Source organism: Mustela erminea, chromosome 2, assembly GCF_009829155.1.
Source record: "Mustela erminea isolate mMusErm1 chromosome 2, mMusErm1.Pri, whole genome shotgun sequence".
In the NCBI taxonomy this organism is placed as follows: Eukaryota; Metazoa; Chordata; class Mammalia; order Carnivora; family Mustelidae; genus Mustela; species Mustela erminea.
Window position 1 is genome coordinate 101,374,874 of NC_045615.1, and position 18,444 is coordinate 101,393,317.

The 18,444-nt window shown below is 51.6% G+C and overlaps 3 protein-coding genes and 1 pseudogene across 4 annotated transcripts; 1 reads left to right on the plus strand and 3 right to left on the minus strand.

The window, feature by feature from the left end:
- Positions 1 to 1,184: 1,184 nt before the first annotated feature.
- On the minus strand, positions 1,185 to 2,428 carry BLOC1S4 (biogenesis of lysosomal organelles complex 1 subunit 4). The gene has a single exon (XM_032333768.1). The coding sequence runs from the start codon at positions 2,354 to 2,356 to the stop codon at positions 1,700 to 1,702; it is 657 nt and encodes a 218-aa protein (XP_032189659.1). The 5' UTR covers positions 2,357 to 2,428; the 3' UTR covers positions 1,185 to 1,699.
- Positions 2,429 to 3,361: 933 nt separating this feature from the next.
- LOC116582462 lies at positions 3,362 to 8,413 on the minus strand (annotated as a pseudogene).
- On the plus strand, positions 8,266 to 17,715 carry LOC116584850 (MORF4 family-associated protein 1-like). 2 transcript variants are annotated; one of them, XM_032333770.1, is made up of 2 exons: positions 8,266 to 8,858; positions 17,702 to 17,715. In XM_032333770.1, the coding sequence occupies exon 1, from the start codon at positions 8,462 to 8,464 to the stop codon at positions 8,843 to 8,845; it is 384 nt and encodes a 127-aa protein (XP_032189661.1). In that variant the 5' UTR covers positions 8,266 to 8,461; the 3' UTR covers positions 8,846 to 8,858; positions 17,702 to 17,715. The 2 variants fall into 2 exon arrangements, with proteins under 2 accessions (XP_032189661.1, XP_032189660.1); XM_032333769.1 differs by lacking the exon at positions 17,702 to 17,715 and adding an exon at positions 9,459 to 9,938.
- Positions 13,970 to 16,637, minus strand: S100P (S100 calcium binding protein P). The gene is made up of 2 exons (XM_032333771.1): positions 16,406 to 16,637; positions 13,970 to 14,255 (listed from the first exon to the last, which is right to left on the minus strand). Exons 1-2 carry the CDS (start codon positions 16,541 to 16,543, stop codon positions 14,106 to 14,108), a joined length of 288 nt encoding a protein of 95 aa, XP_032189662.1. The 5' UTR covers positions 16,544 to 16,637; the 3' UTR covers positions 13,970 to 14,105.
- Positions 17,716 to 18,444: the final 729 nt, after the last annotated feature.

The window sequence follows — 18,444 nt, forward strand, 5'->3', positions numbered from 1 at the left end:
AGGCTCCCTGAGAGCCAGGATCAGGCTTCCAGCTCAGTGAGAAGTCTGCTTCTCCCTCTCCCCTGCTCCTCCCCACTGCTTGTGTGCATGCTCTCTATTTCAAATAAAAAGAATCTTAAAAAAAAATTAGTTATCCCAATTTTTTTCGTAATTTGCCCTAATTACTACCTACTTTTTAATATAAAGCATTTTTGCAGTATGGATGTTAGGTACTAAAGCTATTTTCATATTCAGTGACTATATCATAGGGATATGCTAATTACTTATGGTACTACCCAGTGATTGCCCAACAGTATTAAATGTAGCTTACTTGTGCTTTCAGCTTCTAAATTCAGGAGTTCCTTAATTTATCGTCTATGAACCTCCTGAATAAAAAGTATAAATGTGCGACACTGCAGGTCCATGAAAGAGGAAAGTGCAGATTACATCATCAGATTTTTATTTTTTTGGGTCAGAGAGAGAGAGAGAGAGAGAACTTGTGAGCAGGCGAGTGGGCACACAAGCCGGGGGAGCGGCAGTTCGAGGGAGAAGCAGGCTCCCCGCTGAACAAGGAGCCCAATGCGGGACTCAATCCCTGGACTCTGGGATTCTGACCTGAGCAGAAGGCAGACGCTTAACCTACTCAGCCACCCAGGTGCCCCTACATGATCAGACTTATGATACACAGCTATGAGAGAACATGACTACTCCGTTTGCCTCTAAGATCCAGGATAAATGACACAAAAGAAACCTAAGCTGGGTGCTCATTTGAGGTCTACTGCCTAGGAACATCAATTAATAACAATAGATTAAGATTCAAATCAAGATCAAAGCCTGCTGCACCTGCAAGACATCATTAGGATTCCATGCTGTTGGGTGAAAGAACAAAACCAACACCAGTCATTCACACACATGATTTAACTATGGACTTTGAGAGGTGAGAAACAAAATTCTGTGGAATAGTAGCTAAGCTTTTTCACATCCGAAAGGAGTTACTCCCAAGACACTTCTCCTTATCCCTACAATCATGAGCAATATATCTATTTTCAAACAAAAAAAGAAATATGCAAAGTCCTTTCCAGAAGAAAAGCTTTTCCAATAAAATTTAAAATTTTTATTAATATTTAAATTATAAATTAAATGTTAGCAACCACTTACAGACATATTTGCTGTGGGCAAATTAAGATTCGGAGGGCCTACTTGCAAATACAGCTTCAGAATTAATTGCAATAAATCAATCCATCTTCTCAGAAATTGTATGATTTCCTTCGGTTTACAACCCATGATGTGCAAAGTAGAATATAACGTGAAATAACTTACCATCTACCCTAAAAGCTACAGAAAATGGAATCGCTATTAGGATCGAATAATAAGACTGGGACAGTTGGGCAGTTTTTCTTAATATAAAATATAGAAACTCTGAAAAGGTAATACTGTTGGGTGAGCTGTAAAACCCATAAAAACAACAATTCTGCCACAGCGCACAGAGAAACGCCTTCAGGTTCCCCGACGCCCCAAGCAGCCAGCCCTCAGTTCAGCACTGGAGAGAGAAAGCCACACGTCCTTACGGGAGGTCATGCAAACAGTGGGAAACAAGTGTGCCAAAGACAAACACCCCGTCCTCCAACCTCGTGGAGGTCTACCAGCGGCCTCGCCGGCAGACTCAGCAGCCCCGGCCCTCGCAGCGGGCGTTCCCTGGCGGGCCGGCCGGCCGGCGGACTCAGATCTGAGGTGTCTCGCTGCAACAGGGAAAGTGGTCTTCGGTCCGAAACAGGACGGGCGGCTCGTAGCCGCTCTGCTGGGGCCTGCCGAAGGGCGCCTTGCTGAACAAGGAGGGCACGCTGATCGTGTGCAGCAGCTTCCTGAAGGCGCTGGGGAAAGCGCCCAGCTCGGCCTCCGCCCTGGCCACCTGCTCCTCCATCCTGGCCACGCGGGCGCCGATCATCCCCACGAAGGCCTCCAGCCGGTCGATCCTGCTGTAGACCCGCCGCATCTCCGCGGCCTTCGCGTAAATGCGAGGCACACCCTCACTGACGACGTGGGAGGAGTCCCCGCGCAGCATGTCCAGCATGCCCACGAACTCGTCCACTCTGGTGAGCAGGTCCTCCAGGCTGGCGTCCAGGGCCTCGACCTCCGGCCGCGCCCCGGCTCCCGGCAGCAGGCAGGCGGCGTAGCCCGCGGCGGCGCGGCGCAGCAGCGGCAGATCGCGGCCCGGCGCGCCCAGCTCCGACGCCTCGTCCTCCCACGGCCCCGAGGCGCTGCTGTGGCTCTGGGACACATTGCCGCTGTCCCCGCTCCACGCTGCTCCAGGGAGCTCGGCCTCGTCCTCCGCTGACTCCTCGCGCGGCGGCCCACGACCCGCGGCGCGACCCTCCATGGCCCGCCGCGGCCCGGATGCCCGCCCGACTTCCGGGCTCCCAGTTCTGCTTCCGGCTCCTGCGCGCGCACGCGCGCCCCCCAGCAACCGGCTTTTGCGCGCTCACGTACACGCACGCGCGCCGGTCTCCGTTTCCAGACCCTGGACGCTCGTCCGCGCGCGACGTGAACAGGGCTAGGTTAAGACGCGTGGGTCCTCACTGTATCTTTCGCGTGGTCACGCAATCAGGTAACCCCCATCGAGATCAAGATACAGAACATGTCAAGGACCCATGAAGAGCTTCCCACTGTCCCTAGTTTCTTCTTGCTGCTCATACCGAAATCAAAGAGAGAAATAAACGAGTTCCTCAGAACCTTTCTCTTCTTGATGACTTTGAACGTTCTCATCTTCTTTCCACTTTTTCCCAAACACTTGGTATTGTCAACATTTTCGTTTTTAGCCATTCTAGTGGATGTATAGTGAATGCTAGCTCATCGTGGTTTTAATAGGCATTTCCTGTTCAATAGTGAACTTTAGCACCCTTTTGTATATTTATTGGCCATGTGGATATTCCCTCTTCTGAAGTGCTGGCTCAAGTCTTGCCCGTTTTTATTTTTTATTTTTATTTATTTTTTAAAAGATTTTATTTATTTATTTGACAGAGATCACAAGTAGGCAGAGAGGCAGGCAGATAGAGAGAGACAGAGAGACAGGAGGAAGCAGGCTCCCTGCTGAGCAGGGAGCCCAATGCGGGGCTCCATCCCAGGACCCTGAGATCATGACCTGAGCGGAAAGCAGAGGCTTAACCCACTGAGCCACCCAGGTGCCCCATTTTAATTTTTTAAAAAATATTTTATTTATTTACTTGTCAGATCACAACCAGGGGGAGTGGCAGGACGAGAGAGAAGCGGTTCCTTGCTGAGCAAGGAGCAATGTGGGACTCGATCCCAGGAGTCTGGGATCATGACCCCAGCTGAATGCAGATACTTAACTGACTGAGCCACCCAGGTGTCCCATCTTGCCAGTTTTTAAACTGAGTTATTTGTCTTTTCCTTATTGATCTATAGACATCCTCAACACAGTTTGAATGTGAATCCTTTATTATCTATATCCCTTTAATAAATTCTAATTCATCAAACCAGGAATGTCTGGAGAGCTAAAGGGGACACTCAGGATACAAGATACAAATCATTTTGTGTGTGTGTGTGTGCTGTATGATCTTTAATTAGCTATAGTCTTCCAATCAAGTCACCTAGGGACCATTTTACCCACTGCTCTGTTTGGTTGCCAGTCTCTTGTCTCTTTCTGGTGAGGTGGATACCCTTTCCCTGGGGAAGAGAAATCCATGGTTTGTTCCCTTTGCCAATAACAAAAATGTTAAGAGAGTTGAGTGGCAAATCAGTTGCCATTGGCATCTTTCACGTGAACAGTATCTGAAGAAATAGGGTGTCTCTCTCTGTTGGTGACCAGTTCTTCCCAGGTTAGCACTGTGGTCACCCTACACAGCCAGTGTCGCACTTGTGAAATCAGTAATCTCTCCAGTCTCCCAAATCAATCTTAATGGTGTCATTCACCCTGATGAGGGGCTCAGGACAGCGGATGGAGCAAGCATCATGAGTCACCAGATGAGGGATTTCTTTTGTCCCCACAAAGATCTTCCTCACTTTGCCCAATTTACACTTGACCTTCTCAGGTGTAATCCAATGAACAGCAAAGTGATCCTTGGTGTCATACATCAGATGGAATTTCTCCCCCAGTCTTGTCACTCTGATGATACCCATAAAACTAGTAGGATACATTATATCAGCTTGGATATTGCCATCATTCTTAATAAAATGCTGCACACAGATCTTTACTTCATCTCCTATTAGGGCATACTTAAGTCTGTTCCTTAGGAAAATGATTAAGAGGCAGACATTCTCTCAGCTTATGGGACCAGTAGACAGGTGAGGAGCAAACACACTGGTCAGTTTATCCAGCAGCCAATACTACCTGCTTCAGATAACCTTGGGACCACGAGCTGTGGCTGCACTAGGCAGGAGGCGAGCAAGATACAAAACCTTGGGCAAACCATATCACGTAATTATTATGGGACGATAAGGATCGTGTGAGGATCTTACGGATCATATGTCCAATGCCCAGTTTAGAGCAGCAGGTGGAAACTGACCTCAGAGATATGTGTTCGAGTTAGCCAGCTTGTCCAAGGCCACAGAACAAGTAACTGGAGGGACTAGGAGCACCTAATGCAGGATGTTTCTGACTTCAAAACCTTTAGCACAAACAACCTCCATTCACTGTCATAATTACTATTACACTATCACCACTTATATCTGCTGGTGCTTTGGTATTTGCAAATCACTTTCCTGCACATCACCTCACTTACATATCTTCCCATCGATGGATATTCAGGCTGGGATCACCGGTTTTTACTTAAAGACTGGAATACTGAAGCTCTAATCTGTGGCACTATTGTAAGCAGAATCCCTCCAAAGTTCAGCTAGTGGGACACTCACTGAACAAGCCTGCAAAGAGACTCTATCCATTCCACAATGGCATACTCTCGGTGCTCAAACATTTTTTGTTAAATGAATGTTAAAGCTGAATTTTACTGGTCCCCTGCTATTTTTCAGGTCCTATAGGTGTTAAGGACAGAGACCAGAACCCACTGTCAAGGAGCCTCCAATAGACAGAGGCGCTTATATTTTATGAAAGGAGGCCTTATCTCTAAAATATTTCCTAAGGCCCTACTTGTGTCCAGGCTGCCAAGAGGGGCTGAGGACAGAGCCGAATCAGAAGTGGCCTTTTATCTTAGGTTGCTTACAGTCTGGTGAAGATGATGCAGGCAGGTTGGGTCCAAGAACCCAGAGGGAGTTCGGGGGTCCCTGCAGGACCAACTTTGCATGGGACAGAAATCAAACACAGGCCAGAGAAAGTAAATACAGTTTATTAAATAGTGTGAGAAACAGAATTTAGCAGACAGACTGGGAGACTCAGAAAGGAAAGGAGAATGAGTCTCTTCCTGGCTTGGGTCTAGGGGTTCATATTGGAAAGGGATCTAGGGCAACTATTCCTTCAGGAATCCAAAGTAGGGTCCGATCAAAGGTGAGTGGCAGGTGAGTAATAGGTGTTATTCTATAAATCATTGAAGGTAGGGGTTACTGATGCCAGCATCTGCCAAGTCTTGTTCAAAGTTAACGTCCTGGGAACATGTTTGGGATCTGGCTCTTCTTAGATGTTATCAGGTGTTTGGGGGCCTAGGACAAAAATTCAGAGAATAGGGTGTCTGGGCGGCTCAGTTGTTAAGTTTCTGCCTTCAGCTTAGGTCATGATTCCAGGGTCTTGGGATCAGTCCAGACATCGGGCTCCCTGCTCGGCAGGAAGCCTGCTTCTCCCACTCCCGTTTCCCCTGCTTGTACTCCCTCTCTCTTTGTGTCTCTTTGTGTCAAAGAAATAAATTCTTTTTTAAAAACCTCAGAGAATGATTAACTCTCTTGTTCCCCATTTGAAGTGGGAACATCGCTTGTTTAGTTTAACTGGATGCAGAATACAGAACATAAGTACTTGTGGCCTAAACAAAAGCAACAGAGACAGGACCTTTCTAAAATGAGTCCTTTCAGTTACCCTACCTAAAACAGAGAACAAAAACCTACTGACCAGAACAACCCAAGGCAGTGGGAGAAAAATCCGCCCAGGACAAAAAGCTGGGAGCAAGGGGTGAGAAAAGAGCAGTTAGAATCCTGGGTTTTTGGCAAGGGAAGAAGGGCAAAAATGAACTACTGGGACTTCATCAAGATCAAAAGCTTTGGCACAGCAAAGGAAACAGTTAACAAAACCAAAAGACAACTGACAGAATGGGAGAAGATATTTGCAAACAACATATTAGGTAAAGGGCTAGTATCCAAAATCTATAAAGAGCTTATCAACCTCAACACCCAAAGAACAAATAATCCAATCAAGAAATGGACAGAGGACATGAACAGACATTTCTGCAAAGAAGACATCCAGATGGTCAACAGACACATGAAAAAGTGCTCCACATCACTCGGCATCAGGGAACTACAAATCAAAACCACAATGAGATACCAACTCACACCAGTCAGAATGGCTAAAATTAACAGGTCAGGAAATGACAGATGCTGGCAAGGATGCGGAGAAAGGGGAACCTTCCTACACTGTTGGTGGGAATGCAAGCTGGTGCAGCCACTCTGGAAAACAGCATGGAGGTTCCTCAAAATGTTGAAAATAGAACTGCCCTATGACCCAGCAATTGCACTATTGGGTATTTACCCTAAAGATACAAACGTAGTGATCCGGAGGGGCACATGTACCCAAATGTTTATAGCAGCAATGTCCACAATAGCCAAACTATGGAAAAAATCCAGATGTCCATCAACAGATGAATGAATAAAGAAGATGTGGTATATATATACAATGGAATACTATGCAGCCACCAAAGGAAATAAACTCTTGCCATTTGTGATGACACGGATGGAACTAGAGGGTATTATGCTTAGCGAAACAAGTCAATCGGAGAAAGACAACTATCACATGATCTCTCTGATATGAGGAAGTGGAGATGCAACACGGGGGTTTGGGGGCAGGAAGGGAGGGAGACAAACCATAAGAGACTCTTAATCTCACAAAACAAACTGAGGGTTGGTGGGGGAGAGGGTGGTGGGGTTATGGAAATTGGGTAGATGTATGTGCTATGGTGAGTGCTGTGAAGTGTGTAAACCTGGCAATTCACAGACCTGTACCCTTGGGGCTAATAATACATTATATGTTTATTAAAAAAAATTAAATAAAAAAGAAGAATCCTGGGGTTTTGACTTAAGGGCCCTGTCCCAGAAGAGGAGGAAGCATGTGTGCTCATTAAGATGAGCAACTGTAGGGGCACCTGCCTGGCTCAGTGGGTTGGGCCTCTGCCTTTGGCTGGAGTCATGATCTCGAGGTCCTGGAATCCGCCCTCATCCGCCCTGCATCCGGCCCTGCATCAGGCTCTCTCCTCGGCGGGGAGCCTGCTTACCCCTCTCTCTCTCTCTGCCTACTTGTGATCTCTGTCTGTCAAATAAATAAATAAAATCTTTAAAAAAAAAAAAAAAGAAAAAAGAAAAGAAAGAGTAGACCCAAATGGCTCAGGTTCAAATTCTGACCATAAGCACGTGTTTTGTTGTTGTTGCTTTTAGGATTTTTATTTATTTATTTGACAGAGAGAGAGATCACAAGCAGGCAGAGAGGCAGGCAGAGAGAGGGGGGAAGTAGGCTCCCCACTGAGCAGAGAGCCCAATGCGGGGCTCCATCTCAGGACCCTTAGACCATGACCTGACCCACCCAGGCGCCGCCATTAGAGAGGTTTTTAGCTCTATCAGCTTTTCTGTGAGGTTAAGTGAATTAAAGATTTATTTATTTATTTATTTGACAGAGAGCGATCACAAGGAGACAGAGAGGCAGGCAGAGAGAGAGAGGAAGGGAAGCAGGCTCCCCGCCGAGCAGAGAGCCCGATGTGGGACTCGATCCCACGACCCTGAGATCATGACCTGAGCCGAAGGCAGCAGCTTAACGCACTGAGTCACCCAGGCGCCCCAGGTTAAGTGAATTAAACTAAGCACTTATAGTAGTGCGTGGCTGGATAGTAAGAGCTGTAAACATCAGCCTCTGATTTAAACACTAAGGAGGGAAAATTGCTTTCACTTAAAAAAAAAAAAAAAGTGAAAGTAAAAGCCTGGGTTGCCCTCACAGAGGATATTCGCGAGGTACCGGGACGATCCCAAAGGCTGATTGGGGGCGGGGCGGGGACGGAAGCTGGGGGCGGTGGGCGTGCGCGCGCCCGCGACAGAGGCCCATCAGTGTGCGCGCGCCCGCCACGGGTCTGTCCCTGTCACGGCCGTAAGGGGGCCGGGCCACGTCGTGAAAGTGCCGCAAACACCCCCACCGCCGGCGCCGGCCGGGAGTACCGCTTGTTGGCCGGGTGTAGGTGCGGGATCTGCTCCGGGTTCTTTCCCGGAGCGGCTCTGAGGAGGGAGGCGTAGGTAGTTCGGGAGCACTGTTGACACGCGGACGGCCGCAGGAACGGTTCATGCCCGCGCCCGTCCCCAGGGGCGCAGGCACGAAGAAGTGGCAGGACAGATGCAGCCCTTGGACATCGTCGAGCTGGCGGAGCCCGAGGAGGTGGAAGTGCTGGAGCCCGAGGAGGACTTCGAGAAGTTCCTCCTGCCCGTCATCAACGAGATGCGCGAGGACATCGCGGCCCTCACGCGGGAGCACGGCAGAGCCTACCTGCGGAACAGAAGCAAGCTGTGGGAGATGGACAATATGCTCATCCAGATCAAAACGCAGGTGGAGGCCTCGGAGGAGAGCGCCCTCAACCATCTGCAGAACCCCGGCGACGGCGTGGACGGCAGGGCGGCCAAGAGATGCGAGAAGGCCGAGGAGAAGGCCAAGGAGATCGCGAAGATGGCAGAGATGCTGGTGGAGCTGGTGCGGCGGATAGAGAGAAGCGAGTCGTCCTGAAGGAGCGCGGGCGGTGAGGCGGGGCGGCGGCGGGGCCTGGCCGTGCCACAGCCAGATTCAGTAGTGTCCTGGGTGGTCGTCCTGCTGCAGCAGTGAAGGTGAAGCTTCAGTTTCACGGAGTCCGAAATTGGGCAGGGGGAGCAAAGTTGAGGTTGAGAGGAAAATGGGTCCATGCTAGCTGGGACAGGTGCTAGAGCAGATAGTGATTTTTTGTGGCTCCTCCTGACTCCGCTGGTAATTAGAGAAACATTAGAATAACTTGGAGTTTGTCTTTGTGAAACTGAAAAGTTACCTCCGGAGGGACAGTTGTTGGAGGTAGAGCCGCCCGGGCACTGAGGAGGGTGGTGGCAGGGATGGGAAGAAAGCTTGGCCATTGAGCAAAATAGGGGCAGGTGAGAACACGGGAAAGAAACAGAGAAATGTAAAGCTGTAGGCCTGGACTAGAAATTTCCAGGTTCTTCCCAGGAGGAGGCGGTGTCAGAGGACTCTGTCTGAAAGAAGTGGCATTCTTGTGGATGGTTCATTTTTTTTTTTTTTTTTAATTTTTAACACCAGGATGCAGAAATCTGAGACTCAGTGTCTTGATGTTGAATTTCTTCCAGTTCTGCTTTAGGTTCACAGCTGATGGATGCTGGTCACCTGGGCTGACACCACGAGAAAGCTGAAGTAGCTTGTTTATTTTGTTTTTGTATGTTTCTTATCTGCATGCGACAGTCTCCCTCAGGGTCAGTGGTTGTGTAAGCGAGCCAAAAGAGAATTCTTCCTTCGGATGCACAGCAAGCCAGTAAAAGACTGACATGGAGATTTTGCAGTGAGGAAAGGTAGGCTATTTATTGGAGAACAGGGAGCTAAGGCTTCAAGTCCCAAACTGCCCGATGACTTACAGGTGAGGGTTTTTAAGCGCAAAATTTGGTCAGGGGATGTCTCAGCAGGTGGATGCTGTTGGTGGTTTGGAGGTGAAGTTGTGTTCACAGGCTTACTTAGTTATTCTGGTCCCACAGAGGTCTGTCTGTTCAATTTCGAGAGACTTAGAATTTGAAGAATGTCTTTCTTTCTTTCTTTTTTTTTTTTTTTAAGATTTTATTTGTCAGAGAGACAGAGCGCACAAGTAGCGGGAGCCACAGGCAGAAGGAGAAGCAGGCTCCCCACTCTACAAGGAGCCCAATGCGGGGTCAGTCCCAGGACCCTGGGGTCATGACTTGAACCAAAGGCAGATGCCTAACTGACTGAACCACCCAGGCGTCCCCAAAATGTCTTTCTTTTGTTAGAGATTTCATTAGGTACATCTGGTGATTCTGTGGTTAGGATAGTGTTGATCAGTGGCTTGTACACGCCTAAACGAGCTGCTTGTCTGGGCGTAAGTTAACGGGCTTGGATCCTTTGTGTTTCTTTGAATGATCAAGTATTCCTGGGTCTTGAGCCTGGGTCTGTGTGTTTCCTGGCCAGTCCAGCTGTGCCCCGGGAAGATAAGACCTCTTGAGTTCAAATCAGACATGTGATCGATAAGTGTTCATTTGCCTTGAAAAAACAAAGATCTGTAGAAAATCTTTTTTCAAATAAAGATGTTGTGCAGAAGACCAAAGCCATTGTGTGTGTTTATCTATAGAAAATCTTTTTTCAAATAACGATGTTGTTCAGAAGACCAAAGACTGTGTATGTGTTAATCCATTTCTTTTGAAATGGACACTCTTCTTTCAGCGCTGCCACCAGCAAGCGGACCGAGCTGCTTGAAGTTTGGGGTTCTCGTGAGCCTGGAACTGGGAGGGAGAATTGCTTACAGCAGGTGGTGTGGGGACAGGTTAACAGAACTCTCAGCTTTTAACAGAGATGAACTTCAGGCCATCGTCTCGTCTCTGGCCTTGCTTCTCAGCAGCTGCGGTATGTTTAGTCTCTCAGTGGGAATAGAACATGCTTTCTGTCCCACCTGAGGCACCAGGAGCATGAAGGAAAGTCCCGGATAGGGAAGAGCTGGGACAAGTAATTGCACGGCCGTGTGCTTGAGTATCCTGTGGGAGCACAAGGAGGGACTGAGCACTCATGGAAAAGCTCTTTAGAAAAAGCTCTTTAGAGCAAACGACTTGCCCTGAGCGTGGAGTACAACCTCTGAGAGTAGAACCCAGTGGGGGCCCCTGGAGCTGGGAACCACGGGAGCTGCAGCCCTGGGGAGACTCTGGAGGACACTGTGGGAGCCGGTGAGAGGGGCAGGCCGAGGAGAAAGGCTTCCTCGGAGTTAATTCATCTGCATTGGCCTGTGCTGATGGATGCTCAAAGCCATAGGACAGGCAGGGTGCGATTTCCAGAATTGCTACACGTGATTTGATTGGAGCAAGCATGTGTTCATGGAGACAAGCTGAGATACATGTCTTGGATGACTGTGTACTTTTATCATAGAGTACCTGGGCACAAAGAGAGTCCTTTACAGAAACTGTTTCTGTCCGTGGAATTCTTGTCCACACTCCTGGCCTTCTGAAGTCTGGAGCAGGAACAGAAATAGTGCCGGGAGCCCTTGAGACCCAGGAGCAGGGGAGTGTTGGGGGTCATGTGTGTAGCATGGGAGGCTTACTCACTGCCTGCCATCTGTGTGTCGTTGGGACTTGAGTAAAGGCGAGATTATGGGGGCTGGTGCACATGGGAGTTGAGAGCCTGACCTGGAGCAGGGGAGTAGGGAGGACCCAGTAGGCTTTCCTGGGGCCAAGAGTCAGTGTCTATCTGTGTCAGTCAAGGCGGCTAGGTTAAACTGTGCTAACAGGTCCCCCCAAAGTCTTGGGGCATACAGCCTGCAAGAGTTATTTCTCATTCCTTTTGATATACACCACAGGCCACTTGCTCCACATTCTCTTAATTCAGGGAGTTGGCTGAAGGAGCACCCTTCTTTGAGATATCATGGACCTTGATCAGAAAACTTAGTTGTAAGTTGCTTCACTGATTTAAAAACAAATGTGTTGGTGTAAAACTTGCCATACTTGTGTGTGTGTGTGTGTGTGTGTGTGTCTGTGCGTGCGCGCGCACGCGCATAGGTTTTCCCCTTAATTAACTGACCACAGATTATACTCCTCCATTAGGGTGCATTTCATCTCTTCATTGTCCTAGGGCTCGATGCTAAGCTTCCTTTGTGGTCAGAACCTTAAAGTCTGAATCATTTTGGACCCCTGACTCTAAGGCAGAGCACTGTGGCGACAAGCTGAGCGTCTTCCCTCGTGTTTGTGACGCAGTGTAATGGAGAGGCCTACGGGGCCTTGTGTGCATTTCCTGCTTTAACTCATACATTTGCCCCTAGTCGGATTCTGGATCCGTGGAACTGAACCCAGTTCCAGGTCAGCTAGAAAATTTGAGTCGCCTGCTGTCAGCAGCTCCGAAATCATTTGTCATGGATGAGCCGGTGGTGCCCAGACTCCCCTTGCCGTGAAGTCCGAGATTCTGTGTTCTCTTCCAGAAGGCCCAGGAAATTCTCCAGCGGCCACTTGCATCAGCTGGCTTGTGAGCCTGCCTCTTCACTCATGTTTTGCAATACAACACAGAACAATACTTTTGATTCTTCTGAGAACAGGTTGAGTGTCCCATACCCACATAGCTCACTGAGCCACCTTTTCCAGTGTTGGCTTCCATGTGGCCTAACCAGAGAGGCCTGCTTATGCTCGCTCTTTCAGACAGCACTGCCATCCCTGCATGCTCGCTCTTTCAGACAGCACTGCCAGTCCCTGCTACTCTCTCTGCTCCTTTGTTTTGCTTCTCACTACCTGACACGTGATTATTAATTTGTGTATTGTCTGACCTTTCCTCTTCGAACGTCAGCCCCCGAAGGCAGGAATTTTGTTTACTGCTACATATCCAGCACAAAGATGAATGCTTGGCTGCCATGTGGCTGGTGCCTAATACTCACTGAATGAGTATCAATTCGATACATATATTACATTTAATTGTGGGGCACCTGGGTGGCTCGGTTGGCCAGCATCAGACACTTGGTCTCGGCTCAGGTCATGAGATTGAGCCTCATGTCAGGGTCTGCTTGAGATTCTCTCCCTTTCCCTCTCTCTCAAAAATAAATAAATCTTAAAAAAAAAATGTAGTTGTGTCTGCTTACCGTAAGTGCACATAACTCAAAGCAAAGTTTCTAAGGCAGAAACTTTAGTGTGCTTCTTGATTCATCCCTCTTTCTCAGCAACCCCTTCCTCCTTCCTCATGCTGTCAATGAGGCACATTGATTCTCTGACAAGAGCGTACCCTGGATTCATAGACCCCCTCCCACTGCCCTAGGCCGCTGGTGCAGCGCTCTCCTAACTGACCCCCCTGCCTGCTGTGGCTTCATGTCTCTCCTGCTCCTTTCCAGTCAGCAGTGGGTGGGCCTATGTCAGGTCCCTGCTGAGAACCATTTTGAAAATTCATTTTACCGGGACGCCTGGGTGGCTCAGTGGGTTAAGCATCTGCCTCCAGCCCAGGTGATCCCAAGGTCTTGGGATTGAGTCCCACATCAGGCTCCCTGCTTAGTGGGGAGTCTGCTTCTCCCCTTGTCTGCCACTCCCCCTGCTTGTGCTCTCTCTCTCTCTGACAAATCAATAAAATCTTTAAAAACGAGGAGCATGAGTGGGGGAATGGGCAGAGGGAGAGGTACAGGCAGACTCCCTGATGAGAGCAGAGCCTCCTGAGATCATAACCTGAGCTGAGGTCAGACTCAACTGACTGAGCCACCCCGTTGCCCCTTGTGTCATTCATTTCTTCTCTATGTGTGTTACTGTGTTTTACAGCCTTTGTGGCCAACCCCCCCCCCCAAAAAAAACTCAAAGAAACCAAAACCCCCATGCATTTAAGAATGTGACTTGTTTGGACATGGAGGGGCTGGGGTCTGATGAGTGGCTGTCTGGCAGCCTGGGTGGAAGGATGTGTGGCCCGTGTACCTCCGTGGTCCAGGGCAGCATGATGCTTCCTCGGTGCTGAGCCACCCACAAGAGCAGGGACAGGGCCCCACTGGCAGGCGGCAGTAAGGAGGTGGTCCACCTGACCAACTGATCCAAGTCCTTCTCCAGCTCCCTACTGGGCAGGAGCAGGAAGTAATAAATCAGAGAACTCACTGTGCTGGGGTGGGGGCACTGAGGGGGTCAAGAAGTAATCCATGTCCACCAGACCAGGAACATTTCACAAACATTTTACTGATCAAAGGGGCAGCTGGAGGCCGCGGAGCACAGGGTTCTGGAAGCCAGGGGCTGCTCCCTGCCCACTCCCTACCACCCCCCCAGGCCGGCTGGGGTTCTGGGCTTGCAGGACGTCAGGGGCGCCCAGCCTGCTCGAAGTACTTGTGGCAGGCGGCTGTGAGTGTGGCCACAAACACGATGAACTCGCTGAAGTCCACCTCGGCGTCCCCGTTGGCGTCCAGGTCTTTGAGCAGTTTGTCCACGGCGTCCCTGTCCCTTTTAGTCTAGAGACAGAGGCCAGGGTCAGTGGGTGAGAGGCCCATGCACTGCTGCCTGGTGGGGGGGTGGGGGAAGGGTGGAGGGACACCGACAGGTTGTGTCACTGGACTCCAGGAGGCCAGGAGCCAGGGTTGGGTTTAGGGCCAATCGGAATTGTGTGGTGCAGCTAGGCAAGTTTGGAAGGGGGTGTCTTTGGACTGTTTAAGATGCTTTAGAAGGGGGGCCACTCCCAGGATGCGCTGCCAGCCTGGTGGGGTCACTTTAGGAGATCACGCCTGGGCCATGCACTGCACACCTGTCCCGGCCACAAGCCTCCCATCCTCAGAATGGGGAAATCCAAGCTGGGGTGAGAGGTGGGGAGGAGGGGTGGGCAGGGGTGCTGAGGCCCCAGGCCTTCTGCGGGAGCTGCCACCATGCCAGTGGGGGGGCAGCCTCACTAGAGACTCCCCCCCCCCCCCCGCCCCGCCGCGCAGCCACCCACACTGGGGCTCCAACAGCCCCCCAGGATGGCAGTTCCCAACTGCAGCAGGAGGTGGGCTTCCCCATCAGCTGGAGGCCTGGGGGCCTATGGCCCTGAGCCCTAGCTTTTACAGGCATCTTGCTGAGGATCCCAGGCTTAGCCACCGGTTCTCAAATTGTGTTCTCGGGTCACCTGCCTTTGCCCCTCCAGTAGCCCCCAGCTTTTGGGTTCAAAATCTCCATGGGTTAGACTCAAACTTATCAGAACATCTGCACCATGCCCGATTCCTAAACGGGGCAGGGGCGTTCAGTGAGCATCTGGGTTTGAGACTGTTTGCGGTGATATTAAGTTCAAAAGGAAATTAAATTGCATATTTAGAATTTCATACACATTAGCTTTGAGCTTTTGACTGGGGAAAAGGCAGAAAGGGAGAGGGAGAGTGTGCTGGGGGGAGGGGATTTCTTGCCTCCACGTTTCTGTATTTTTACATTTTCTACCACAAACCCATTTATAAGAGACAAAACCAAATGCACTTCATTTAAAGATCTACACCCTCACTGCCTTTACATACTGAAGCGCTCGGTGTGTTTGAAGGCTAAAAATCTTAGGCTTCCATTTTCAAGATTCAGCTCAGGGTAGATCCATTAGAGGGCAGGACGTGGGGTTTGGTGGGGACTGGGAGGAGGCAAGAGGGGAAGGGGAGGGGTGGGGAAGAAGGGGAGCTGTAATGAAAGAGCAGAGGGGAAGAGAAGGACAGTAAGGAAAGGGTAGGGAAGAGGAGGGGAGGGAGAGAGGGAAGGAGTGGGGCAAGGGTGAGGACCTGGAGGAAGGGAGGGAGAGAAGAAAGGAGGGGGAGAAGGGGAGGGCGGGGTAGAGGAGAGAGGAGGAAGACAAAGGGGAGGGAAAGAGGGGGAGAGAGGAAGGGAAGGAAAAGAGGGGAGGAGGGAGGGAGGAGGAGGGAAGAGGGAAGGAGGAAGAAGGAGGGAGGAGGGGGAGAGTGGAAGGGAGGGGCAAGAGGGGAGGAAGGGGGAGGGAGGGGAGGAGGGAGGGGAGGGAAAGTGGAGGAAGGAGGAAAGGGGAAGAGGGAAGGAGCGGGAAGGGGACGAAGCCAGAAGAGGCAGCCAGAGGGTCCAGAACCGAGAGGAGCGTAATGGGGAAAGGAGGACCGAGAGGGGAGCCCCTCTGTTTTGAGGTCCCTGAGGAGGTCTCCCTTGGGCAGATCCAGGTCCAGGGGCTCTAGGCAGATAAGTGCCAGATGGGACCTCCTCCCATCTGTACCCCTGTCAGCCCTGCTAACACCACTTGGCGGGCCAAGCAGACAGGAGAGCAGGGGTGTTCATGGCCAGCAGCCTCGGAGGGGTGCAGCGGTGAGGGACCAGCAAACCCAGCCTCACCATCCCTACTGCTCAGGTTCAGGTTTGCAAACCACCCCCCACCCCTAGCTCTGCCACTTGGGGCCCTGCTGAGAAAGAATCCTGGTGGCTCTAACTTCATGTGTCAGGGACTGAGCTGGCTACTCCAGCTCCCTGCTCCTAGAGACCTCAGTTCCGAGGGCAACAGATCTGCTTCTTGGCGGGTGGTCTTGCCTTCCAGCTGCTCCTTCTGCAGCCCCTTGGCTCTCTCCTGCCCTCCTTTCTCTGCCCACCAGCCCACCGTCCTCCCTGACCCTCCCCGCCCCAGGCTCGGCACCCTCACCTGCAGGAAGCCCGGGAGCTCCTTCTCCATGAGCACCTTCAGCTCCCCCTTGGTCAGGCTCTGCTTGCTGCCCTCCACACCCGCGTAGCGGGCAAAGACGTCAATGATCATGCCCATGGCTGTCTCTAGTTCGGTCATGGTGCTAGACTTGGACCCACCTTCCTTCTGGGAGCTGGCACGGGGACAGAGGAAACTTTCCCAGGGCAGCTTCTTGGAGCTTTATAAGGCCCAGCCTGGTGTTGACTCAGAGGGTGGGATGGATAGCAAGCCCTGCCCCTTCCCGCACCCCGCCCACCCCGTGCGCTGCTCAGTTCTCCAGAAATTGTGCGGGCACGACTTCCTGCCTGCAGCCCTCCCCCAGCTCACACCCTTGACGGGTGGGAAGGATGGCAAGCCCTGCCTCTCCCCGCACCCCACCCCACCCCTCTGCGCTGCTCAGTTCCCCAGAAATTGTGCGGGCACAACTTCCTGTCTGAAGCCCTCCCCCAGCCCACACCCTTAACGGGTGGGGTCAGCAGGGTAAGAGGGTGCCTGGCGAATGTTTGTTGAGTGACTAAGGAATGGGTGGAGTGGTACTGTCCTGCCACATCTGGCGGGCCACATCTGGCGGGCCAGCGGGAGGGAGGTTGCACGAGGGAATGTCGGAGGGACTAAGCAGGGTTTTGCTTCCGTGGCGCTTTGCAGAACACTTCGTGGAGGACAGCCATGCACCTATGTCCCACTCCCCAAACACACAGCAGTGACGGGTCTGGGAGGCAGACACTGCCAGCTAGTGGACCAGATGAAGGGCTGCCCCGTCCCACCCTGCTAGGCCCCCAGAAACCCCTGCATGCTCTCTCCCTGTGCCTTGCAGGGTGGCCCCATGGGTGCAGTGATTTCCAGACCCGAAAGTGGACTCCTCTTTGTTTCCTGATTGTGGATGTTGAGGACTCAGTCTGCAAGAACCACAGGGGCGGGTAGTAGGCTGTGACTGAGCTAGAATGCCCTGGGCACAGAGCTGCCCCTCCCTCAGTCCCCAGAGGTAGCCCCATGGGTGGCATGGGAGTGGGGGGGGCGGCTGTTGCTGGGGATGCCTGCAGGCCCAGGCACCGAGGGAAGCCCTGCACAGAGCCTGCAGATCAGGGTAGAGGGGAGAGGAAGCAAGTTACCCTCAGCGGGCTCAGCCCCAGCCTGGCAGTCCTTTCTGCTTTGGACACACTGCCTTTCCCACGTCTCTTGCAGGGGATCATTTGGGAGCAAGGAAAGGTCAGTCCACTCTGCTGCGCTGGACAAGGCCCTCCTAGGATAAGACTCTAGGTTTCCAGTCAGCCAGTGGTGGCTCCCAGAGGGCATCCCGAAGTAAGACATCCTCTTGTGACACTTGGTGAAAAGGAAGGAAGAGTGTTCAGGGCTGTCACAACAGGGCTCATGACTGTCTCAATGGGGGTGGGGGTGGGGGGGCACTGGCTCATCTTGCAACTCAGCAGAGCCGGCCTGGGTGGCCCAGAAGCAGAGCCAGTGGGGGTCAGAGGGTGGGAGGGTCTTACTAAGAGGAGGCTGACAGGGTTGGGGGATTCTGGCCACAAGCAAGCCCAGGGCTCACCCTTCAGAGTGGGGGATAAGGAACTTGGGCAGGCATCAAGGGTAGGGAGGTGACTTCCTGACTCTTACAGCCGGGCAGGTGGAAGATAGATGGGCCCAAGGATGAAGCAGGATTGCTGAGCAGCCTGATGAAGGGGGGAGTCAGCCAGACTCCCCTGGCAAGACCTGGCAGGGAAAAGACCCCGGACTGGGGGCCTAGGGGGTGGCCAGCCTGTGCTCTCTAGGGGAGGGCCTCCCGGGAGCTGTGGGGGCAGCAGGGCAGGCCTCGGGGAGGAAGCAGTGCAACATCTGCAGGGCTCTGACCCCTGCTGGCACTCTCAAACCTCAGTCACCTTCCTTGCTCAAACATAGATGCTCCCCCAGCCCCCCAGCCCCGTAAGATTTAGTGATGAGTGTGTGGTTTTTTCCCTCCCAACTTTGTCTTTTCAAACTTGTTGCAGAAGTCAAAGTAAGGCCAC